At 41.8% G+C, this 26,512-nt stretch overlaps 1 protein-coding gene across 7 annotated transcripts in view; it reads left to right on the forward strand.

The window, feature by feature from the left end:
• Window positions 1-26,512, forward strand: part of CD86 (CD86 molecule) — a 63,686-nt gene that overhangs the window by 33,591 nt on the left and 3,583 nt on the right. For 3 of the 7 annotated variants that reach the window (XM_005675017.2, XM_018045277.1, XM_018045106.1), the window contains exons 2-6: window positions 1,604-1,653; window positions 12,703-13,059; window positions 14,844-15,149; window positions 18,077-18,223; window positions 25,957-26,002. In XM_005675017.2, coding sequence (XP_005675074.1) covers window positions 1,604-1,653; window positions 12,703-13,059; window positions 14,844-15,149; window positions 18,077-18,223; window positions 25,957-26,002 — 906 coding nt within the window. The remainder of the gene's footprint in view (window positions 1-1,603; window positions 1,654-12,702; window positions 13,060-14,843; window positions 15,150-18,076; window positions 18,224-25,956; window positions 26,003-26,512) is intronic. The other 4 variants (XM_005675019.3, XM_018045206.1, XM_018045360.1 and 1 more) reach the window with 2 other exon arrangements.

Below are 26,512 nucleotides of genomic sequence, written 5' to 3' on the forward strand. Positions count from 1 at the left end.
TGTGACCCATACCATACAAAGTGGGCGGATTTCTACAGTAAGCATTTAGCTTTGGCATTGTACTTGACTCCGTTTTGTATTCCTGCATTTGGTTTGCTTTTCCCATTTGTAACGTTGGTCATCTTCCCTACTCTATGCTTCCCTGTAAGCCACTCTACAGCCTTTTTGGTTTAAGTTGGGGTCAGTGGGTGAATGAAGAAAGATGGAGGGCAGGAAATGAAAAGAGAGAGCATGGAGGTTATAGAGCAATACCTATCGTTTTCCTTGGCTCCATCACATAGATTAAGCAAACACTCTAGTACTGGAAAATCCCGTGGACAGAGGAGCCTGGTAGGCTACAGACCATGGGGTCGCAAAGAGTGGGACACAACTGAGCGACTTCCCTTTCACTTTCTAGTACAGGGTTATCCAAGTGGGCTCCTTAAGGAGCCCACTGCAACATTATCACCTGTGAGTTTGTGAGTCATGGATTTCACTCTATCTAGTAATCAGAATCTCTGTGGAAAAGGCCCAGGAATCTGCTTTAACATATCCTCCAGATAATTTTTATGCACATTAATGTTTGAAAACCACAGGGAAACCAAAGAAAAATTGATTTCTAAACATGAAAGTGAAAGTCGCTCAGTCGTATGTGACTCTTTGAGACCCCATGGACTTATACAGTCCATGGAATTCTCCAGGCCAAAATACTAGAATGGGTAAACTTTCCCTCTCCAGGGGATCTTCCTAACCCAGGGATCAAACCCAGGTCTCCTGCATTGCAGGCGATTCTTTACCAGCTGAGCCACCAGGGAAGCCCAAGAACACTGGAGTGGGTAGCCTATCCCTTCGCCAGAGGATCTTCCCGACCCAGGAACTGAACCAAGGTCTCCTGCAGGCAGGCAGATTCTTTACCAACTGAGCTACCAGGGAAGCCGTATATATGTTCTATTTGTCCTACCATACCTATTTATTGGTCAAGATAATAATGCTGCTGTTGCAGTTTTAGTTGCTCAGTTGTGTCTGACTCTTTGCAACCCCATGGACTGTTGCTCACCAGGCTCCTCTTTCACCATGGGATTTCCCAGGCAAGAATACTGGAATGGGTTGCCATTTCTTTCTCAGCTACTGCAGCAAAAAACTCCCAAAATTTCATTAACTTAACACACCAAAATTTTATTTTTTGCTCACATCACAGTCCAATATAGATCACTGTGGGGTGTTAAGAGCTGTTTTATTAATTTGTTCAGCCAATCAGCTTCTTTCACAGTGAGGCTTTACCATCTTCTGGCTGCTTGGACTCCTCATCTGGATCCTCTGCATCAAAGAAGGCAGGGGGTGGAGGCAAGAGAGAGGCTTTAGCGCTGTGGTACCTGGAAGTAACGCCCATCTTTTCTGCTCGCAATTCCACTGGTCAAAACACAGTCACATGGCCTACTTGTGTGGGGGTGGGGGCTGGGAAATAGGGTATGTCTGTAGGGTTAGGAGAAAAAGAAAATGGCTCTGATGAACACACTGTATCATCTTTGCCCCACCCATGGGCCGAAGTGAATTTCAAACACCACTTTGTCACATTTTGGTTTCATTTTCTAATCGAGTTTTATCTTCTCTGTTTTAACTGTAGCACCATGGGACTGCGAAACACTCTCATTGTGATGGCCCTCCTGCTTTCTGGTAAGCACACTTTTGGCTTTATAAAGTCCTAGAATCCTCCTACTGTCTCCCCGTGAACCTGAAATGCAAGCTGGGGCCTGAGACTTGATGGGTTTTACTCACTTTCTATCAGTGTACACAAGACCGCAAGCCAAAAAGACTTTCATGAAGAAGAAGGAAGCATCAGAATTGAGAACAGGTATCAGCTGATGGCGGGTCCAACCTGAGTTGGAGCCCACGCCTTCTGCCATCTTACACCTGTGGTTCTAGATGCACAGAGGAGGGCAGACTGGACTGTCCAGCAGTGCCCAGGGAGCTAGGGGAATGTCCCTATTCTGACATGCCTGAAGCTTAATTCTTTTGCTCCTCTGTTCCCATTGCTGGCATTTTCACACCTTTAGGAAATGACAAACTGGCTTCTAAAAGTCTCCAGCTACTAGCCATCATTGGTTTTCTTCTTCTCAACCTTCCCTCTCCCACCACCTCCCTCCCCCTGTTCTTTCCCTCAGCTTGCACCCATAGAACATAGTTGGCACTGATTACTGGGAGGATCAAGGCACCCAGCCCTGCAACCACCTGGTTAAATGCCCTTCAGCTAATCATATCAGCTGATTTACCATCAAGCTAAAGGGCTAAGCTTCAGGGCTTCTCACCTGCACAGCTCTCTCCAAGCCACTCCAAGACCTCAGGGGGAGCCCTAACAGTGTGGTCATGGGTCTTAGATCTTGGTAAAGTTTTCGTTTGTAAGGTATTTTAACCACAATAAGTTAAGACCACTGTCTCTTTCCACTGTGACTTCTTGACTTGTCTCTCTGTCACATTCTCACTCTGTTGAGCAGTGTTGCAGCAGCCATGGGCATTTTGTTTTGTGTTTGTATTCTTTTTCTTAAGGAGCTCTTCTCTACTCAAAATAAATTTTAGTAGTGTCAGGCCTCAGAAGACTCAGACCCTCCCTGTTTGCTGCTTTCTCTGAGTTTAGTTTCATCAGTAAACTCGGGCTGGCCAAGGTTCTTGCCACCCATCTTGGGACTGGGTGCCCTTCCCCTGACCCATCCCCTGACCCATCCCCTTCCTGCTGTTTGTCTTCCTGACCCATCCCCTTCCTGCTGCTTGTCTTCCCCACCCTCGGCACTGAGAGGGAAGCGTCCCAGTCCTGGGGTGGGGCAGACGGGGGAGGGGTAGCCCACCTGCTGTTTGGCTGCAGCAGAGCACAGACTGCCCCTAACTAACTAGACTGGCCACGAGCTCACCTCCTCCCAGCGGCCACACATAAGGCCCTTGGCCACAGACCTCGTCCCTGCTGTGGTTGACAAAGAGTCTCCCTCAGATCGATGCTGGCTGGGATGGGCTTTTGGGGAAGTGCTTTCTGCTTAGCACCCTGGAGCTTGTTGTGTCTGTGCTATAGACATGTTACCTGATCTACAGATGGGCAACTGATCACTGACTTGGGTCATAATACTAGCTTTCACCTCCCAGGACCAATATGATTTGCTATTTTAACTCTTGGGAAGGTAGAAGTTATGTGTGAGTAGGGGCAGAGAGAAAGGGGTTGAAGCAAAGCTTTGGAGAACATTATCCAGCAAGAACCTCTTCCCATCCCACTTCTAATTTTTTATTTGACAAGCACACAGATGTATTGTTTACAAAAAATTTGTGCCAGGTACTGTTCTAGGTATTTTATAGATATTAACTCATTTAAACATCATCATAACTCTGCTTTAGGTCTTGTTTTGATTCCCTATTTTACAAATGTACAAACTAAAGCCCAGAGAGGTTAAATAATTTGCTTAAGACAACATTGCTAATAAGTGGCAGAGCTTGAATTCAGACCCAGCAGTACAGATGCAGCATCTGTTCACTTCACCTTGACATGATGCTACTTCTCCTAAGTCTTGCTAGGAAACTCTCCATAGTAGTAGGATTTGTCCCTTGGGCACCTAAACAGGTTTGATAAATCATGTAGCTTGTGCCTCAGTCAAGTTCACCATTTTCCCATCAAATACATTCTCCAAGTTCCCTGCAGTCAATACCTTAGCTGTCCCTACAGCTTGGGCCCTGGGCTTTCTCATACAGTGACCAGTCCAGGTCTTATGACTTGGGAGAGAAGAAAGAAAAATGGCCTGAAAACAAATTTTCAGAAAAGTCTGAATTGAGATATCATTCACCCCTTCTCCCCCTAAACTTTCTGACTCTGCCCATGGAAAGTGAAAATAAAACTGAAAAACCTTACCAAAATTGAGTCCAGGTGTCACTTCTGCCCTTGCTTTGTGTTTGAAACTGCTTGGACACTTCCTAACTTCTGAAAAGAGTTATCAATACTGAAATTTAAAAAATAACTCCCCCAAATGGAAGTTATTTAAGCTTTATGGTGATGAGAGTGGTTATGTTTTTGGCAGTACAAATTTGAAGTGGGATAGAAGACAGTGACACTTGATTAGAAGATAACATTGCCAGTGCTTCACACAGGATTAAAAACAGCAACAACAACAAAACAGATTTCATTCTTATGTAAAGAATGAAAAGGAATCCATCTTAATCTCATCTTCCTTCTCAGGGCACATCTCTGCTTGCTGGGTTGGTAAGCAGTGACTGGCTCATAGGCAGGCATCCAAAGGGAGAAAGGGGATGCAATTGACCCAGCAAAAACACAGGGCTGAATAATTCATTTGACAGCAGATATAAAACAATGCAGTGAAATAATTCTGTTTCTCCTTTGCCCCCTAATATGTTTTGTGTCTTCCCCTAATCATGGAAATCAGACAATGTATTTGCTGACTCTGCCCATGAGGCAAAAATTGAATGAGAGTTTGAAACCTAAAAGGGCAAGAAGGCAGCCTTCTTGCAGAATTAGATCATAATGTGTATTTATTAGATTATAATTTGTGTTTGGATTATAATTTGTGTTTATTAGATTATAATTTAACTTCCCTGGTGGCTCAGATGGTAAAACTAAAGATACCTCTAATTGTCCAGCTCTGTTTGCTGCAATCCCAGCACCTCCAGTAATACTTAAATCTGGAGTCAGAATGGTATTTGGGAAATCAATAGTTCACACATCAGGAGGAAGTTTCTTCTTAGTTTGACTTCTGAAGGATGCTCTCTTATTGTCTGGAGGTTCTCTGGGTCCTAAGGCTTCTCATTTCTCTTGAACAATACTTCTGGTTGAACAATTAATATACCAGGAGTAGCTGGGGGTTCTTCCTTCACTTTTAAGAGTTACATAAAATTGGCTCAAACCTTTGTTTTGTATCTGGTGTAAAGGTTTATTGTTTCCCCCGGATTTTTCCAGAGTCTTATATGGGTGGTTGCATGTTTATATGGTTACTTTGACTCCCACTTCCTGTTGGTGTTGATAGTGGTCACTCTAATCACAGAGGTGGATAGATAGTTCAGACCTAATTCCCAAATTCCCAAAGAAGTGTCATGAAGCCTCATGGTTCTCCTTCTGGAGTCACTCCTTTAACATTACGGTACTGTTTCAGGGGTCTTTGAAATACATGTATGCTTCCCAGTAGGGAGTATCTTACTTCTGAAGTAGTGGATCATTTTAATGTTTAGTAGGTTCCAGAGAGAATGGGCTGTCTGACAAGTTAATTTAGTGGAAGATGGTCACTGAATAGGGTAAGTATAGGGTTGATTGGGAGCAGGGGTGGTATTTGTAGGGAACAGAGAGGTTCCAATGGCAAAAAAACTACTTTAGGAAGAGGCAAGAGTTTGAGAGACTGTAGCTTGTTTTTCCTTTGGGAGAAATCTTAATACCATCTCCAAAGTATGCAACTCGGGATTTCAGTCCCCTTGGTATGTTGCGATTCACAGAAACAAAAACACCTGTAGCCCTTCCTTTATAGCCATTGCCAGCCATAGGGCCAAATTCCAGGACCTCAGAATTACAAAAAACTCTTTCAACATCCTCTAACAGTTATTTACCCATTCTTGGTTTCATTTTCACTTTCTTTCATTCCTTCTCCCTGTACTATTTAAAAATCACTTCTCTAGTCCTTACAATAATGTAACAGGCAAGAGAGTAAAAATAGTTACCTATAGTTGTAACCACAATATACATGCAAATCCCTGAATATGTTTTATTCAGTATAGTTTCATACACACTTTCTCAAGTTTCTAAGTTCTTTTCACTTTTATAATTTTTGAAACTGTATTAGTCCAGTTAGTCAAAATGCTGTAATTTGCTTTATTTGTGTGTGTGTTTTATTCATTCAGAAGTAACTGCCCCCGTTGTCTTATTTGATTTATGGTTGCTGACAAGTTTTCATTCTAATTGTCATTGTTTTATAGGTGTTCTTTCTTCATTTTTTTTTTTAAGAATGATTCACTTCTTTGTAAATTTGAAAAAGTATTTGATGTTTTTTGTTTAGCAGCTTCACCACAGTATATCTTGGTGCAGATTTATTGTCATTTATCTTCATTTATTGTCATGGTACTGAGTATGCCTTTCTGATCTAAGGACTTGTGTCTTTCTCAGTTTTGAATAATCACAATCTTTATCTCTTTAGATATTGTTTCTCTACCATTCCTCCCATTCTCTTCTTTTAGGAACTACTAGTACTTCTCTCGGAGAAGGCGATGGCACCCTACTCCACTACTCTTGCCTGGAAAATCCCACGGACGGAGGAGCCTAATGGGTTGCAGTCCATGGGGTCGCTAAGAGTCGGACACAACTGAGCGACTTCACTTTCACTTTTCACTTTCATGCATTGGAGAAGGAAATGGCAACCCACTCCAGTGTTCTTGCCTGGAGAATCCCAGGGACAGGGGAGTCTGGTGGCTGCCGTCTAGGGGGTCGCACAGAGTTGGACATGACTGAAGCGACTTAGCAGCAGCAGCAGCAGCAGCAGCAGTACTTCTCAGACTAATTCCTCTGGACTCTTAACCTGTTTTTCCACATTTTCATTTCTTTCTCTCTCTGTGGAGCAGAGCAGTCAAGGATCAAGTGGATCAGCACAGACATGGCGGTCTTCAGACTGTTGAGGGCACTCTGATCAAAAGGCTCCAGCAGTTTTATGGACCCTGGGGAGAGGTGGAAAGGAAGGATGAGGGGGAAGGGCTCAGAATGGAAATACTGAGTCTGCTGGGGAAAAGTAAGCCTGCAAGGCGAAAATGTCTCCAAACATAAGGCAGCCTCAGCAGAGGCATCTTAAGAAGACCTTTGCCCAAGGCCCCAGATAAAGAAATTGCAAAACAAAGGTGCCTGGGCTACAGATACAAATATGTAAAAGAGCGTGACTGGCTGGTGAAGGGAGCAAATCCTTGACGGCAACTCCATTCCAAGACTGCAATGTCTTCTTGGCTGTGCAAAAAGACTGAAGTGGTGAGGCCTTAAGATAGAGTGTGCCTGGCCTTTTGGAGGAATGACAAGGAAGCCAGTATGGCTGGGGCAGAGTAAGTGAAGGGAAGACGTCTGAAAGGTACCAGGGATCTGCTTACATAAGACTTCATAGGTCACGGGAAGGATTGGGGTATAGTTCTCAGTGTGATGAGAAAGGATTTGGATATAATTTTAAGAATGATGAGAAGTCATCAGAGACTTTTGAACAGGAGTGTTATACTATCTGAGATGTATTTTTAAAGATCAATTGGGCTTAAGGAATCAGATTTGGGAACAAGGGTAGAAGTAGGGAGATAAGTTAGGAGGCAATTGCAATTATCCAATCAAAAAGTAGTGGAGGTTTGACCTAGGTACTATCTGCAGATACAGTGAGAAATATTCTAATTCATAAATATCCCAATGAGGTGGGAGAATTTATGGAGTGGTGGTAGGAGAAAGAATAAAATGAAAAGGTAAGAGGTGGTGGCCACAAGGTGAGATGCTTGCTATTGAGAGTTTTTAGGAGGTGAGGTGATAACAATAAGATCTGAATTCTGGTCCAGGGAGGAGATGGCTGTGGTAGAGAAGACAAGATACTGGAGGAAAAGAGGACAAGAAAGAGAGAGGTTGGGCATTGTGTGCAAGGGGCTGAAATTACCTAGACAAAGGCAATGATGGGGAAGCTAGGTGCTCAGATCTTCAGTGAATAAGGGGGTGCCTAAGACAAGATGGATAACAACAGCTATGAGGGGCAGTGGGTGGTATATCTGAGGGCTTGGACTTGTCAGGAGCTGAGTTTTTTGACATGTAATGGTATGTTTTACATTTTATCTTATATGATATTTCATATATTTTAATAGATCATATCTCATATAATATATAGTATAGTTATATATTTTATAAAATATACAGATATTATATACCTATAATATATATACATAACTGTGTATGTATTTATATCTATAATGGGATCCACAGTGGGCATGAGATCAGAGCAACGCTAGTCTTAACAGAAATATCATCTCAGTCATGAAAACTCCTGGAGAACCATCCCTGCCCTAGTCACTACTTAAGGGGTGATGAGAGGAAACTGACCAGGATGTCAGAGTTTGGGGAAGAACGGAGTTTCAAGAAGGAGAGACAGCCAACAGTGCGGTGTTCAACAGTGTGGTCAGATAAGATAAGGTCTAAAAAGTGTTCTGCATTTAACAATGGGGGGAAGCCGATGACAACACTTGCCAGGGAAGTTTCATCAGTGAGGTGGAGACAGAGGCAGGGGTGGAGACAGCAATCACTGCTTAGTCTTTCAGAATGTTAACTCTAAGAGGAAGAGGAACTACAGGCAGTAGCAGAGGGTACTGCTGAAGTAACTGCTGGGAGGAAGGGAGAGGGTTTACCAAGCAGAGTGAGCAGCCCAGAGGCCAAGTTACGTGAACTAGAGACATGTGATTTGTAATGTCACCAGTCTATTCAATTGAATAATTTTCTCCAGGAGTGTTCAAACATTCAGTCATGAGAACAGATATGTAGATCAAAAGTAGTTTGTTCTCAGAATGAAATCTGCACAAAAGGGCAAGTTTATGGAAGTTGCCTGCAAAGGAATGATTGAAAAAATATACTATAGCTGCACTATCCAATATGATAGCCACTAGCTACATGTGGCTATTTAAATTTAAATTAGCTAAAATTAAGTAAGATGAAAATTAAGTATCTTAGTCATACTAGCTACCTATCAAGAGACTGCTTTTGGAGAGCACTGCATTATAGGGTATAGACTGGATAGAGTTGAAGTCATGAGGAAGTTGAGGAACAGATGAAGGTAATCAAGAGCAAATCTTGGAAGGTGATATCTTGCAGACAGAGATTGGCACATTGAGGTTTAAGATTATAGGGACAGAGCTGTTCTTAGCAATAAGATTTAGGATTATGTCACGGGAAAGGAGTTGCTAAAATACCCTGTGGATGAAGATCTTTCAAGTGGCAAAGATCAAAGAACATTGAGGCATGGTTGCTGGTAAACTTATCCATGCCAAAGCCACCTCTGATATTTGATAGGAACAATTGATTAGAAAGAAAGACCTTGCATCTAATGCCAAAAATCTTCAGTGAGTAAGGAAGTAGTGACAAATGATTAGTAGCTAACAGCAGTGAAAGAAGAGAACACCTCAGAGAGGGAAGAGCGTTACTAAAGGTCCCTGTAAAGTGTCATAAAACAAGCAGTGGCTGGGGGCAAAAGCACAACCTTATGGGAAACATTTGATGAAGAGGTTGAAGACATAAAAGAGTTTATGACAATGGAATGACACTGGTAGAGCTTTGAAGGAAGTTTAGTAAAAGAGGGGAAATTCATGAGTACAGACAAGCATAGTAATATGAGGAAGAGATGACCTAGAATACATAAGATATGCATTTGGGTAGTAGCTGGGGGAAACTGAAGTCCTGGGTGGGGTCAGAGAGCTCACAAGTTTAGAAGACTATAGTTTCTGCGTGCCAGCCAAACACTATCTTGGTGATAATCCTCAGCTGATAAATCCTCAGACTTTATCAGCAATGTCTTCCTGATAGAGGCATTTTTGAAATGTCTCCAGCTGATTTGGGAGACTTCTAGATGGATTCTTGAGTGACCATCTCCTAACATGTGCTAAGTGCTGAGTCACTTGAATCGTTTCTGACTCTTTGCGACTCTGTGGACTGTATCCTGCCAGGCTCCTCTGTCTAGGGGATTTTTCAGGCAAGAAAACTGGAGCGGATTGCCATTTCCTCCTCCAGGGGATCTTCCTGATCCAGGGATCCCTTATGTCTCCAGCACTGGCAGATGGGTTCTTTACCACTAGCATCACCTGGGAAGCCTGTTATAACTAGACCCAGACCATTTCTATGACTCAAGTGCCAGGGAAGAGAGAGAATCTCAATGTTTAACCTTCAGGGGAGCCCAGTGAGTACAGTATCTGGGTGACTTTAAGTTTAGGGTCATAACAGGGGAAGCCTGAAGCCACTTAGAGAGAGCAGACTTTGAGCTAAATCTTCCCTATATCGTCAGAGAAGTGATTCACGTGCATATCTCTGAGTTAAGTCATGGAAGCCAGTGGTTGGTGGGGAACTATGGAGTCTAAGTTGTGAAATACTTTCAGTTCCACTCAAAGGGACTTCAGAGTGATTTCCACTCCAGGGTAAAGAAAGAAGGTTTGGGGAGGGATGTGTGGAAACAGGTTTTTCCTATTGCATCATCACTCTTTTCCACTGGAGACAGAGAGAGAAATACTCTACTGCGGCTTTTCAAACTGGAGGTCTAGCACAAATGCAGACTGACTCAGAAGGTCTGGGGTAGGGCTAGAGATACTGCATTTCTGACAGCCCCTGAGTGACGCTGGTGCCTTTAGAACACAGACCACCCTTTCGGTTGTTAGATGAGAGGGGAGCGGTTGGATGGGTGGAAGAAAAATTCCTTCTTATCTTTGAGAGAGGGAGCCTGGGTCACGGACGCGTCTGTCAGTGGAGACAGCAGGCAGGCAGGAGATGTTACTGTGAGGCTGTGTGGAGATGCAACCCTAAATCAGGAAGACAGAAGAAGCCAAAGGCAAAGTAATTTCCCTGCTAGAGACAGAACTGACTGCTGAGTAATAATATACCGTGTCAGTTAACTGACAGAATTTTCAACCATGTATTTGGTTTCTCTACTAGGTCATCTGCTCTATATCATATGGCAAATCTGTGATAAAACCAGCATGAGTTTTCCCAGAGATAGTTGCTAGAAGCTTTTACAGCAGGTGGCACCCTTAGATCATCATTCAGTTCAGTTCAGTTCAGTCGCTCAGTCGTGTCCGACTCTTTGTGACCCCATGAACCGCACCACGCCAGGCCTCCCTGTCCATCACCAACTCCTGGAGTCCACCCAAACCCATGTTCATTGAGTCAGTGATGCCATCCAACCATCTCATCCTTTGTCGTCCCCTTCTCCTCCTCCCCTCAATCTTTCCCAGCATCAGGGTCTTTTCCAATGAGTCAGCTCTTCGCATCAGGTGGCCAAAGTATTGGAGTTTCAGCCTCAACATCAGTCCTTGCAATTATCATTCAGAGTTTAGCAAAGGAATAGCATTATCCCAGGAGTGCCTGGTAAGGTTACTGAACACAGAAAGTCTTCTTTAAGTCCCCATTTCACTGTCCCAATACCCAGGTAGATTTTCCCACCTCTCTCTAATATGGGAATGCATGCCGCACAGAGACTGTGCTTTATAATTTCAAGGGCTTCCCAGGGTTCTGGTGAGTATAATGCAACGAACAGTGATTCAAACTTCTTCTGACTCTCACTGATGCCTGGAGTCCCTTCCCATAGAGTTCAAGACCACCCCAACCCCTTCCTTGCTTATCCATTCTCACTGGGCTACTCTGCACACACTTCAGTTTTGTCAAGTGCATATCACTAATATTTCTCTTTTAGAAAGAAAAGCCCATTTCTCTTAAGAAGAGAAACCCATTGATCATTCCAATTTAAGTTCTCCTACCACCACCCAAGAACACCTCAAGTAACATCTCTCATCTCCCTCACCAACCTACCTCTCCTTTCCTCCTTAATGTCAGCATCCCTTTACTAAAGTCTGGAATGATGAAGCTTAATTAGAACCATCCTAATTCCCTTCCCAAAGTGGCACCTAACTTCATGTTAACTAAGATACAGCATTTCACCACCTAACCCTGTACTTCGCACTCACCACAACTTAATTTCTTGGCAAGTTTCAAGTAATTCTGTGATCCAGAATAAATTCTACAAAAACCCTATAATCCATTGCATTTAAGGAGTGATGTGGCCCAAATATAAACCCCAATATGCTTTCAGGAATGAAAGCCTTTCTCTGAACTCTCCCAGCACATTCTCTAGGGTTTGAAAAAGTTTCCAAAAGCAAATGCATGCATGCTGAGGAGAGCAAGTTTGTGGTACCTGGGGATTCCCCAATACTCCAAAAGTACATCCTCACCTTCCCAGTTATGATTCATTTCCAGCATTTCATTCATGTACCTAAAATGGTCTTTGACCACCACATCCCAAAACAACCATCATATTTGCCCAGTTCTCTTTCTGATCTCTGAAAGAGCTTAGAGAGGTTACAGAATAGAGGCCTTGGTTGACAATTTGTGTCATTTCCAAACTGTTTTTTCTCCTTGAAAGAGCTGGCTGTGGGAGAAGCAGTCATGAGGGAAGCTCTATAAAGGGAACTATTTGAATTTTAAAGATGTTATTCACTGTGATCCCCAGCTACAAGGCATAATGAAAGGAAGGATATCACATTTGTTACCATGGAATAGGAAAGGGAGGGGGAAACTTTCAGTCATGGTGAAGAAGTATTGGAGCCTATTCTTTCCACAGCTACAGTGGAAAGAATTAATATTCAGATTACAGGAAGGTAACCAATGGGTGAATGAGTTATATAATTCTGCTGGTTTTCCTGTTCTGGCGCTTAAATTCACAGAACCACAGTACTGGAAGAAACCTTAGAATGTTTAGTCCACTCATTCATTAAACAGATAAGAAAACTGCATAGGAGTTGCAGTTTGCACAAAGCTAACCAGTTAGCAGTAAAATGAGGACAAAAACCCCTTCCTTTCTCCACATACCAGTGGGTATGCACTGTTCCAGAGTTTAATATCTACTTCTTCAAGATCATTACTGAGAAGATAGCAACTGGGTATTGTATAAAGAGAAATGGAGTTTCTGGGATTTTTATTTTTCCCTCTTGTTTCTCCTTCCCCAGTTTCCACCGTTCCTTTTTCAGGTGCTGCTTCCTTGAAAAGTCATGCCTTCTTCAACGAGACTGGAGAACTGCCATGCCACTTTCCAAACACCCAAAACCTCAGCCTGGACGAACTGGTGATATTTTGGCAGGATCAGAATAAGTTGGTTCTCTATGAGCTATTCAAAGGCCAAGAGAAGCCCAATAATGTTCATCCCAAGTATATAGGCCGCACAAGCTTTGACCAGGACAGTTGGACCTTGAGACTCCACAACGTTCAAATCAAAGACACAGGCTCGTATCAATGTTTCATCCATCATAGAAGGTCCCAAGGACTGGTTTCCATCCACCAGATGAGTTCTGACCTGATAGTGCTGGGTATGTAGTCAATGGTGTGTTCAGATCCCAGGCCTTCTCAGATGAGACTGCAATAGGCGGGGAAGGGGGTACCTCGAGAGAGAGGCAGAGGACAGCCTGTTCTGGGAAGCCCACCTGAGGGGAATGCAGGGCTTGGGAGTAGGAAACTAAAGATCCTTCGTACTTTTTATGGTTTACTTCTGAAGGATCTGTAAGAATCTGCTTTAGGGACCAGCTAGAGCTAACTAAGCCAAGGAAATGCAGCTAAGTGAAAACCATGGGTGATCTGGACATTATTAAGTTTATATGAACCATATAGGTCTCTAATCTCTTTTACATTCGTTTTTCCTTTTAGCCCAAGATTTCTCACCCACTAAATCTTTGCCTGGAACTCTTTGCAAGGGTGACAGCTGGCTAATTGGGGATTTCCCTTCAGTCTCCTGGAGGTTGCTTACAACTTGCTTGTTGCCTAATCATGAGCCCAGAAGACAGGAGGGAAATAATCCAAGGCACACAATCCAAAAGCTGACAAACCAGCTCCCCTATTTTTCCAGGCCTTGAAAAAACCTAAATGTCACTACAGAATTTTTAAAATTAAAATACAGTAAAATTAATCATTTTTATCTTGGCGTACAGTTCTATTAATTTGAACTTAGGTACAGATATATGTAACCAGCAATACAAAGAAAGTGAAAGTGTTAGTCGTTCAGTCGTGTTCGACTCTCTGTGACCCCTTGGACTCTTCTGTCCACGGGATTCTCTGGACAAGAATACTGGAGTGGGTTGCCATTTCCTTCTCCGGAGGATCTCCTGACCCAGGGATCTAATCTGGGTCTCCTGCATTGCGGGCAGATTCTTTATCATCTGAGCCACCAGGGGTCAGTAACCAGCAATATAAACAGGATACAAATCATTTTCAGCACCCTAAAAAAAAATGTCCCCATGCTATGCTCTTCTAATCATATGCTCTCTATACCCATCACCCCTGTTTTGCATCCTATGGACTTATCTTTTGTGGCTATCACATAAATGAAGTCATACAGTATGTAATCTTTTAAGACCAGCTTCTTTTATTTAACATAATGCCTTTGAGAGTCATCCAAGTTGTCACATGTATCAAAAGTCTGTTCCTTGTTACTGTGAATAGTAACATTTTTGTTTATCCATTCAACCCATAGAAAGACATTGGGTTGTTTTCATTTGGGGGCTATTATGAATAGAACGGCTATAAACATTCATGTACAAGTTTTTGTGTAATTCTCTATCTGGATAGATACCCAGGTGCAGAATTACTAGATCCAGAATAACTATTGTTAATGAGGTTTAAAGTAGGCAACACCTTGGCAATCTACCTTCTATTGCCACATCACATACAAGCAGAATGCCTAAGTAGTAGGTTGATAGAGCAAAACTTGTAAAGATAGCACACAAATCACTGAAATTGTAGAAACAATACACTCAACTATGAGTAGTATGTAGAACCTGCACAGTACCTAGTGATTAGAGAAGGAGAGTAAGGGATTTGGCTGGCAGAAGGGGCTAGCCCTCCTGTGGCTCAGAGAGCACCTCCTTGACTGGGGTAAGCAGGAAGCATGGTGGCCCCAAACTCCAGTTCTGAAAATAAATGTGGCATCATTACGTGGCTCTCACCATGGGCCAAAGCCCGCAATTTACACACCCTAAGGCTGCCAAGCATACTCCCAATGAGTTCCCAGGGTACCTAGTTATCTGCTATTCCATTCCAGATACATCAAATTTAAACTGATTTCTTTCTTTCTTTTTTTGTATCTCTATTCTGCTTTCAGCTAACTTCAGTCAACCAGAAATAAGACTAATTGCTAACCAAACCGAAAAGTCTAACATCATCAATTTGACCTGCTCATCTACACAAGGTTACCCAGAACCTCAGAAGATGTATGTGAGGCTAAACACTAAAAATTCAACTAGCAACTATGATGCTGTCATGAAGAAATCTCAAAATAATATCACAGAACTGTACAACGTTTCTATCAGCGTGTCTTTTCCCATCCCACCTGAAACAAATGTGACAATCTTCTGTGTCCTGCAACTTGAGCCAACGGAGATAATTTTATCCCCACCTTACAATATAGGTAAGCTTGCTTCCCCAGACTGTTCTGTTTATCAGGTATAATACACAGATGGGTAAGGCAGACCATCCAATGTCCCCTGCTTGCCAGGAAGCCTCCAACTGGGCCATTTTAGGATACTGTAAGGAAGGACCTAGATAGACAGCTCCTGTTTCATCTGTTAAAAGGTCCAGGAGGCTATGAACCTATGGTACACTTGAGGACGCAAATTCTTAGCCCTGACACTGGCCTGGTGTTTTGGGCTGCCTTTTGATAGAAGACTTTGAAGTTTAGGTCAGAAAATGCAGCATTTCTCCAGGCTAGAATTCTCTCATTCATTAAAACACATACATGTGCATACATACATGTTATGAATACAGGACCACTCTAGACATTGTTGGTGGCAGAGGAGAAAACCAAAAAGTATAAAACATACTCTCTGCTCTCAGGGACCTTCTCATAGAACCAGAACCCCATGATATACACACATGGTAAACTGGATTTAAAAAGACTGAATTGAAATCTAAATTATATCCTATAGAAATATACAACTAAATCTAAAAACAAGAGTGACTGACAATAAGATTTACAGGCATTCAAAGATAGGCAAGTTCCTTGAGGGTCATTGAAGGCTTCCTAAAGGAAATGGGATATTATATTACCATAACAGAAACAACTGGGCTGAATAAGTGTGGTAAAGAGATGACAGGTACTTGTGGTGGCTTCTGAAAATTCTGAAACACCATCCAGACTTGGGTGGTTAGAGGGCCACAATCAATTAATAGTACCTGCCATGGGCACAGGTAATGGTGGCCATCAATACACATGTCTCAAGGAAACACTCAGAAGCAGAAATGCTTGTGGCATGTTGATGGCGTAGTATGGGACCAGTCCCACTGGAGGAAAGGGCTGAAACTCAGCCGTGCCCACTAATAGGAGCCTGCTATCTTAAATTCCTGGCTTTGCCCTGGAATACGGCCCCATTTGAGGCTCCACTTCTGAGGAGCGGTAACTGAAAAATTCTTCTGAAATAAAGGCAGTCTGCACCCACACTGCCTTCAACACTGCTTATTCCAATCCCAACCCCTCCCCCCACCCATCTGCCTTCTGCTTGCCCTGGCCCCCTCCTCCAGCTCTGGCCCCTTGGTTTGCCCCCTCCTAAGCATCCCTCCGGTTCCTTGCTCCATCCTTTGGCTTTGACAGCTCCCCTGTCCTGGAGCTCATTGTTTAAATATAACTTGGCCTCAAGATGCATTCTATTTTTAGATATATATTTAATTTGGGTGGCGCTTGGTCTTTGTCGATGCACACGGGGGCTATTCTTCCTTGCAGTGCAGGGGCTCTGGGCACATGGGCTTCAGCTGTGGCATGCAGCCCCTAGAGTGGGGACTCAGTAGTTATGGCACATGGGCTTAGTTGCTCCAAGGCATGTGGAATCTTCCTGGACCAGGAATCAAACCCATGTTCCTTGCATTGGCAGGTGGACTCTTAACCACTGTACCCCCTGGAGCCCACCCCTACCAGCCAGCTTAGCTGTACCAGTAGGCCAGTCCTCTCTCCTGATGCTGATTTCCTTCTGATCACCTCTGACTCTTAACAGTTAAGTAAATGGCATGGTCACCCTGCCTGTCCTGGTTGCTTCTACTGTAGCCTCTCTTGGGCTGATAGAAGCCTCTCCCACACTGTCCTGAGATTTAGCAACTTCTTGGAGCTGCCACCAATCACCAAAGATGAAACACCCTGTGGCTCTCTGCCATGACTCCCACAGGTACAGGGTCCTTCTACCACTACAGCCTCATCAGGGCTCACCTTTCTGCTGCTTCTCAACCGCTACCAAAACGTTCCTCACTGCCACAATCTTCAGAAATGTTTCAGCTCCAGCTGCCTCAGGAAGATGGGGCTTGCCTCTCTGGGTCCCTATTCTCTGGCTAGATCAGAGATAGGTTAGGCCCACATCAGGGAACATTTTTGGGGTATCCAAAGGTGGCAGCCTCCATGACAACAAGTGTTACCCTCCTTTACTGGGATGCCAGACAGGCTAAAGTGAGGCTAAACTGGGACAGACTCAGAGAGTATTGAATGTGACCTGCAGTGCCAACAACTCCTTTTCTTAAGGTCCCAGGAACACGATATAGGTCCACAAACTGCCCCTAAGCTAATGGGAGGTCAACTGGTCCTAGTCTTCTATTATTTGAGATTAACTACCAGACCTGTTCTCATAAATGTCTATAAAATGGGCCACTAAGCTCTATTTCTCCTTCCCAAAGCCTATTTTACTAACTTCTTGGAACTTTAGGCATCCATGAGCAAGGAAGTAAGTCCTGATTTCTCAGGAGCTGATTCTGACCCTGATTCCTCAGGGCATTAAGAAATATCAAAGGTTTACCAGTAGGTGGGACATGTTGAAAGCCATGCTGAGAAAGTCCACTGTCACATCAGGGGGAAAAACAAATAAATGTGGAGACTGGAGGTCTGTGAGGAGGCTGTTATGTTTGTCAGGGTGAGAAGTGTCTGGAGCCTGATACTCAGATGATATTGGACAGAGGACTTATTCTAAGGGAAAATTCAGGACCATGGAGGGGGTTGAGGAAGCAGGATGCTGCCCAGCTGACTGTATCTTCAGAGCCTCCGTGCACATACATTGCCCAGATTCCACAACCAAGGGCCAAGTTGACCCTCTTCTAGATCAGAGTCATTGTCATCCCAGCCTCTGGGAAGGGAAGGCAAGACAGCTAGTCCAGGCAATGGATCAGAGTCACTGGCTTGGTTCTCAGTCAGCTGCTGAGGCCCTGAGACTAGGATTCTCTATCACCCGAATCATGTGAGTTTCAGGCTCATCTGGCAGTAGAGCCCTGAGGAGATGCTGGCATGTAAAGAAAGAGAAGAGCAGTAATTATAAAACTTTCATAATCAACCTTCCTGGCTGATTGCAAACTTGGGTTCATTTTTAGATGCAAAGTCACCTGTGCCAAGCCCCCCTGTCCCAGACCACATCCTCTGGATTGCGGCTCTACTTGTAGTGTTCATTGTGTGTGGGACGGTGTTTGTAATACTAAGGAAAAGGAAGACGAAGCAGCCTGGCCCCTCTAATGAATGTGGTGAGTCAGTGCTTGTCCTCTCTGCAGATTGCCACTTTGCAGCTGTTTCCCGATCAGCTGCCTTCTGGAGCTCCCTGGCTGAGCCCAGGCTGGCAAAGAGTCAGCAAGTGTTTGGAGGAAAAGATTCTCCCAGGGTCTGGAGCCCATATAGATGGGAGTAAGAGCTGGTAAGGTGGCTCTGGGTTTCCAGGAAAGGCAACGTTTCTAATCTAAGGTTTACAAATGTACTCCTCATTTCCAGACAAAGCTAATTATTCCTTGGTTTACCTACTTCATGAGGTCACTGTGAGAATTCAACAAAGTAAAAGGGTGAAAACACTCCTAAACATTCATGATTACGGACCTTATGGTGTTCAAGCAAGGATGTTTGGTAGGAGAAGGAAAGGATTAGATGACCATAAGATTTTCCTTCTTATCTATTAAAAGTCTTGGTTTCCTGAGAAGTAAGTTAGATGAATTATGCCCTGCTGATTTTAAAATATAATATTAATTCTTAATGATTACCAAGTACGATATATCCATTACCACATACACTGAACATAAAATTGCCTAAAATTCCACTAATAAGAAAAAAATGATTATGCAGAATTTTAGTGTGTATCTTCCAGATTTTTCTGTATATTAATCTGTTATTTTTCCACAAATGGAATAGTATTATGAAGACTGTTTTTCACAGTTTGGATAATGTAACATACTGTTTTCAAACTGCTTTATACTAAATGTAGGAAGAAAATTTTTAGTGCCACTAAGTATTATTCTGTAGCATCATTCAAAATGGCCCCAACATACTCCATTATGTGGATACACCTTAATTGATTTAACTGAGTCCTTTCTGTTGGACATTTGGGTTGCTCCTATAGGTTTTCTATTGTAAACAGCACTGCATTGAGTAGCCTCCTCATTGATTTCTGTTGTAAAAATGTCCTATGTTTAATGTGGGCAAAGTGGTCCCTGCCTTTATAAGAATTCCATGCCTGTTTGTGATTAGGGCTGGTTTGGATGATGTTGTAACATAAAGTTGGACTTTATCTCACTAACTGCCTCCAGTAAAAGTTTGGTTGTGCTAATAATTAAGGTAAGACCTCCTCACTCATTTATGGTAAAAAGCACAAGATAAGTAATGCTTCTGGTCAGCATCTTAAGATTGCAGGTACAGATTTTAAGAAAATAAAGAGATGACATTAGTAGTCATTCATTTCATCCTGTTGTATTCCAAAAACAGTGAATTTGGAAGTGATAATCCAATTTTAATACATTGACACAAAGCATATGGCAGAGCCATTCAAACTGCTAAAGCACAGAGTGTACTGAGAGATTTCTGTGATATAAAAGTGTAAAATTCACAGCACAGGGTCAGATTACAGATGTATCATGTTTGCCCAGGCTTTGACTTTTCAAAGCGAGAGTTTTTAACTTCTATTTCTCTCTCAATCTCATTGCCATTTAGATTTAGGTAAATGTGCACATGCAACCTTCTGCTTGGAAACAAGCTGGTTCCTAAATTTGCTTTTGCAATGGAATGATTAGCTTATGCAGGCTTCCCAGGTGGCTCAGTTGTAAAAATCCACCTGCCAGTGCAGAAGATGCAGGAGACATGAGTTCGATCCCTGGGTCGGGAAGGTTTCCTGCCAGAGGAAATGTCTGAGAAAAGTCCCACAGACAGAGGAGCCTGGCCAGCTACAGTCCATAGGATCACAGAGAGTTGGTCATGATTTAGTGACTGAGAACCCACACACAATGAGCTTACAAATGAAACAAAGCAAAGGGAGGAGGAAAGGCAAGTAAAAATGTTTCTTCACCTAATAAGCAGTCAGAAAAATTCAGGAGACTAGATAAAGAAGTTAAAGGGGACGTGTCTGTACATATGAGAGTGTTGGGAGGATGTTCAAGAAGCTATCTGTTGCATTTGAGGTGGTCAGATTGAGATATGAGTGTTAAAGGGCAGAAAACCACAAGAGAGAGCATAGTGCATACACAAGCCTCTCAAGAATATGACAGAGAATACTGGTAGGAAACATCGTTTGGTCAGATAGTCACATGTGCCAGCAAATTTGGTCAAAGAGAAGAGCCTTGATATTGCTGGAGAATGGAGAGGTACTAAGGAACCGGGCCACATAGATATGAGATGTCTGTAAAAGCGGGTTCTATAACTTTAGCAATGTCTGCACTTGCTTGTGGATACCCTTGGCGTTGGCTGTATGATAGGCAGAATAATGCCACCAACAAGATCTCCATCTCATATACCCCAGAACCTATAATAAGTTATCTTACATGGAAAAAGAGATTTTTCATATATGATTAGTATACTGACTTCAAAATGATGGGATTATCCTGGCTTATCCAGGTAGACCCAATCTAATCATGTGAATCAGAGAAACTTTCCCATCTGGATTAGAAAGATAAAATGGAAGGAGAGAGCCAAAGCTTGAGACAAGCTCAACCCACAATTGCTGCTCTTGAAGACAGAGGAAGGGGCCCTGAGCCAAGAAATGTGGATGGCCTCTAGAAACTGGAAATGGTCCTCAGCTGGCCGTGAAAGCAAGCAAGGAAATGGGAATCTCAGTCCACAAGGGACAAGATTCTGCCAGTAAGAATGGAAACAGTCATGACTTATCCACAGAGAAACAAGCTTAGCTGATGAGTAGAAATTTCTCCAACAATGCAGCTTCCTCCTAATCCAATATTCCTTTGCTCAGAGTACACAGCTCTCCAACTAACTAACTTGGTGTCAAAAGTCCTTTCCAGTGTTTGTTTGGTAATTCCAGTTTTTCTCTTCCTTGGCCATACATATTTACCCTTTTTAGGTTGTTAAATGAATAAGAGGGAAAGACCATGGTTGTTCTAGCTGGTTTCTTATCCCTCTTCTCTATTTTGGTTTTGTCAAATAGGGCAGTGAAGGCATGAGAAATTGCAACCTTAAATTACTGTCTTTTCCCAATCAGAAGTTACCCTGTCAGCTTACCTATTGGGGAGAAAGACTAAAATAGCTCCTTCTAAAGTTTTACTTCCTCATTTGTGTCTTGTGTGACTAAAATTTGTATTATAATAGTGCTTAGCAACCTCCAGTTTTTATAACTTGCCCCCCTTTACCAAATCTGGGACAGCCTCAGCTCTTTCAAGAATGATTTCTTAAAGGACAAATGTATTTTCCAAAATAAATAATTTTAAACCACCATTTAAACAGAAACTTTCACAGAACTTAAAAAATGAAACCAGGAGAACTCATCATATCTATCCTTCAAAATGCTAAATTTGTAATCAAATCCAAAAGTTTAGAATCCGTCTTCTTATTGCTGCTTTCATTTTAAAACAAGCCTTTTTAAAAATGGTGGTGATTTTGTCATGAGTATGAAAGGATAATATAATTATTTGTGTTAGTGTACAGATATCCTGAAGTACTATATTCAGCTATAAACACTGTTATTTTTAAGAGAACTTTGACAAAAATAGAACCTAACTAGATTTATAAAGTATCTGGAATATCAGTCAAATAAGAAATAACTGAAATAACTGTGAATGCTCAGCCAGGACAAAAAGCCTTGAGGAGTACACAGGTGCTGCCTTTAAATATCAAAAAACTGCCATAGGGTACAAGATCATACTTAACTGAGACTCTAAAGGACATCTTAATGACAAAGGTTATAAGAAGGTAGAAGGAAATAGCTTCTTTTTCTTAAAATAAAGAGCTCTTTTAAAATTATATAGAAGACACAGACTTCTCTCTCCTCCCATGAAGGATTAACTGCTACAGAAATTGCCCTCCTGCAGTAAACTAGAATCAGACAAAATACATGTGACAACTGTTTTCAGACATTGGACAACAGGCTACAGAAAACTGTATTCCCTAAGAGAAGGGAAAAGATGAGGTGAGCCCTGTGATTGTCCACAACTTACTGGCTGGAGTCAGTTTCTAGGCTGCTCTGAAGGCAGGGGGAGCCCTAATACCAAGCAAAACTAGAAAAAGACATGACAAGACTAGGAAACCACACATGGCCCTTGTGAACATAGATGCCAAAATGCTCAACAAAATCAGCACAGGAAATTTAGCAATGCATGAAAATATTAGACAACATGATTAAGTGGGATTTATTCTAATAATATAAGGTAAGTTCAACACCCAAATAACAAGCAATAAAATTCAACATATTGAAAAACTACAAAGAGAAATCATGGGATACCTACCAAATATGTGTCGATAGATACAGAAAAAGCATTTGGGAAAATTAATACACATTCATAATTTTTAAAAAGAAAGATAAACTCCCATACAAGTAGGAATGCTCTTGAATTGAAATTAAAGGACATCTACCAAAATCTTTTGTTAGCATTATATTTAATGATAAGAGACTGCTTCCACCTAAGATTAGGAATAAGGCAAGTGTGTCACTCTCCCTGCTTTTGTTCAACATTGTGCTGAAGTCCTAGCCATGCTACAACTCTAGGGAAAGAAGCAAAAGGCATACACATTGCAAAGAAAGAGGTAAAATGGGCTTTTTTTTGGCAGGTAAGATGAGTATGTTTATAGAAAAGCCTAAGGAATCCATTAAAAGCTATTAGAACTGATTGAGTGTAGCTAAGTCACAGGATACAAGGTCAATACACGAAACCAATTGTTTTTCTATATACTAACAACAAACAATTGTATATTGAAATTTTTAATACCAATTAAGGTAGTATCAAATAATATTAAAGGCTTTGGAATTAATTTTTTTTAAAAAGTACTAGATACCTATATATATAGATATAGATATAGATAGATAGATAGATAGATAGATAGATAGATAGATAGATAGATAGATATGCTGCTGCTAAGTCGCTTCAGTCGTGTCCGACTCTGCGTGACCCCATAGACGGCAGCCCACCAGGCTCCCCCGTCCCTGGGACTCTCCAGGCAAGAACACTGGAGTGGGTTGCCCTTTCCTTCTCCAATGCGTGAAAGTGAAAAGTGAAAGTGAAGTTGCTCAGTCGTGCCCGACTCTAGCGACCCCATGGACTGCAGCCCACCAGGCTTCTCCGTCCATGGGATTTTCCAGGCAAAAGTACTGGAGTGGGGTGCCATTGCCTTCTCCATATATATATATATATATATATATATAGTGAAAACTAAAAAACATTACTGCTGACAGAAATTAAAGTAGATCTAAATAAATGGAGAATTATGCAATGTTCATGGTTTACAAGACTAGCTATTAAGATACCAATTCTCTCAAATTGGTATTTGGTTTCAATGCAATATCAAAATCCTGGCAGGCTCTTTTGTAGAAATTAAAAAGCTTATTCTAAAAGTTATATGGAAATGCAAAGGATCTACAATTGCCAAAATAATTATGAAACATGAGAACAAAGCTGGAAGACTTATACTACCTAAGTTCAAGATTTATTTTACACCTATAGGAGTCAAGATGGTGTGACATTGATGAAAGGACAGACAAATCAACCAATGGAACAAAATAGAAAGTCAAAACATAAACTCACATGATTTTGTCAACTGATTTTGACAAAAGCGCCAAGTTAATTCCATGCTGAAAGGATAGTTTTTTCAACAATGGTATTGGGTCAGTTACACCCAAAAAATATCTCGAAGTGGATCATAAACCTAAAATAAGAGCCACAATTAAAAGACTTTTGAAAGAAAACATAGAAGAAGAATTATGTGAGCTTACGTTAGGTAAATCTTAGGACACAGTAAGCACAAATTGTATTATAAAAAGATAAGATTGATAAACTGAACTTCATCAAAATTAAAAATTTCACCCTTTGACTCTATTCAGAAAATGAAAAGTCAAGTCACAGACTATGACAAAATGCTTGCAAAACATACATATAATAAAGAACTTATAGTCGGAATATATAATTGTGTGATACTATTCAATAAGATAATCCATATAACTAAATTCACAAAGCAAAAGATTTGAATAAATACTTCACATAAAAAGAAATACAAGTGGCCAATAAGCAACAGTCACACAGTCATAATGTCATTAGTCACTGAGGAAACACAAATTCAAACCATAATGAGCTACCACCATATACCCACTAACATGGCTAAAATTAAAAAGACTGATAAATATCAGGTGTTGGAGAGGATATGAAGCAAATGAAATTCTCATGTTCTTCTATACAACCCAGCAATCCTAGGTAGTTATCTATGAGAAATAAAGACATATGTCTACACAGACACACACACACACACACACACACACACGTGTCCATAGTAGCTTTTTTCATAATACTGAAAAACTAGCATCCTGAATTTTTACAGTTGGTGAATGGATAAACAAATGGTAGCATATACATACAAGGAAATATCTCTGAGCTATAGAAAGGAATGTTACTACTGGTAACATGAAACAGCATGAATAAATTTCAAAAGTATTATGCTATGTGAAAGATACTTGGCACAAAAAGACTATACATTATATGATTGTACTTATATGAAATCCTAGAATAAAGCAAAACTATTGTGGCATTAAGCAGATCAGTGGTTGGAGGGGATGGGTGGGAGAAAGAAATTGATTGAAAAGGGCTAGAGGGCACTCTTTGGGCTTATATAAATGTTCTCTAGTTTGGTTATAGTGGTAGTTACATGACTGCATATATTTGTTAGACTCAGTAAAATCTGTATGGAAAATGATTGGATTTTACTGTGTATTTTATCTCAATTAAGCTGATTATTTTCAAACATACGCACATAAACAGAATCACTAAAGATAAGAAGTGTTCAAAACCATCAGGATTGTTGAAAGGACTGCTGTGATCTCTAAATTCTTCCATGGACCCCTGGGTTAACAACTCCTGCTGTAAGGCTCTCAGTGGGATAATAGCACCATCACAGCTGTCAATGCAGAGAAATTTTCTCTCTAAGTTGCATCAGTAGTAAGGCCATGCCAGTAGTAACTCAGGCTTTGGGAGGTCTAGCTCACTAGAGATTTCCCACTTGATCCTGTCCATGCAACATTGTGTATTATTTAGTAGCACCAGTTGGATAACCCAGTAAGGTGTCAGCATATTCAATATTTCCTTTTCCTCCTCCTTCCAAACCTTACTTTCAGAAAAGGACTGGAAACTTTTCTTCCCCATCGTTAAATGTTTGCTAAAACTATATGTGATACACCTCTCAGTAGCATTTTTATTTTAGTAAAGAATAGAGCTATCAGTTCAGTTCAGTCGCTCAGTTGTGTCCGACTCTTTGCAACCCCATGAATCGCAGCGCGCCAGGCCTCCCTGTTCATCACCCTCTCCAGACTCACGTCCATCGAGTCTGTGATGCCATCCAGCCATCTCATCCTCGGTCGTCCCCTTCTCCTCCTGCCCCCAATCCCTCCCAGCATCAGAGTCTTTTCCAATGAGTCAGCTCTTCTCATGAGGTGGCCAAAGTACTAGAGTTTCAGCTTCAGCATCATTCCTTCCAAAGAAATCCCAGGGTTGATCTCCTTCAGAATGGACTGGTTGGATCTCCTTACAGTCCAAGGGACTCTCAAGAGTCTTCTGCAAAGTAAAACCTATTCCCAATGTTAGAACTTAAGGCATATGAGCAAAAGAAGGCATTTACTTTCGGGATGAGAGAAGCTCCTTCTCAGTCCCCATGAAATTTCATCGAGGAAGCGTCTATTCCACATACATGGCAGCAACAATTTCTCTCCGGGTCCTAGGACTTAGGAGCCTCTTCAAACTTTCCTTCTTTTAGTATCTGTGGGAAATACGTTTTCTGAAGTTGTTTTTGTCTTTTTCAGAAATCATCAAAGTGGAGGGGAAAGAGAGTGAACAGACTGAGAAAAGGTGAGTTCTGACCCTATGACATTGTTGAAAGAGGTACAATCCCCAGAGGGTCTATAATTTAACTAGGCTTGGTATGAGGCATGCTGGGACCTCAGCTTATAAGGAGAGGAAAAGGAAAGTGAGACTAGTTTGAACTTAGAGAAAAACATCCTGGCTATAACTGGATGGCAGTGTGCCCTGTGTACAATGCCCAAGGGGCATGGCAAGCTCAGTCGTGCTCAAGGAAAAAAATAATACCAAAAGGGTCTGATGTGATGAGCATAGAATGCATCTTATTCACCATGGCAACCCCAGTACCTAGCACAATGCCTGGACCAGTGGGTGTCCTACATTTGTGGAATGAATAAATACATAAGTGAGAAGTGATAATAGGTACCCTTTAGCCTCAATGTCTTTGCATCTGCTGTGCCCTCTACTTGGAATGTTCTTTGCCACTTCTTCACCTCATTCTTCAGATCTTGGCTGAAGCTGCACTTTCTTAAAAACCCTTCCCAAACTAGATTATGTCAT

This window comes from Capra hircus, chromosome 1 (assembly GCF_001704415.2).
Source record: "Capra hircus breed San Clemente chromosome 1, ASM170441v1, whole genome shotgun sequence".
Taxonomy (NCBI): domain Eukaryota; kingdom Metazoa; phylum Chordata; class Mammalia; order Artiodactyla; family Bovidae; genus Capra; species Capra hircus.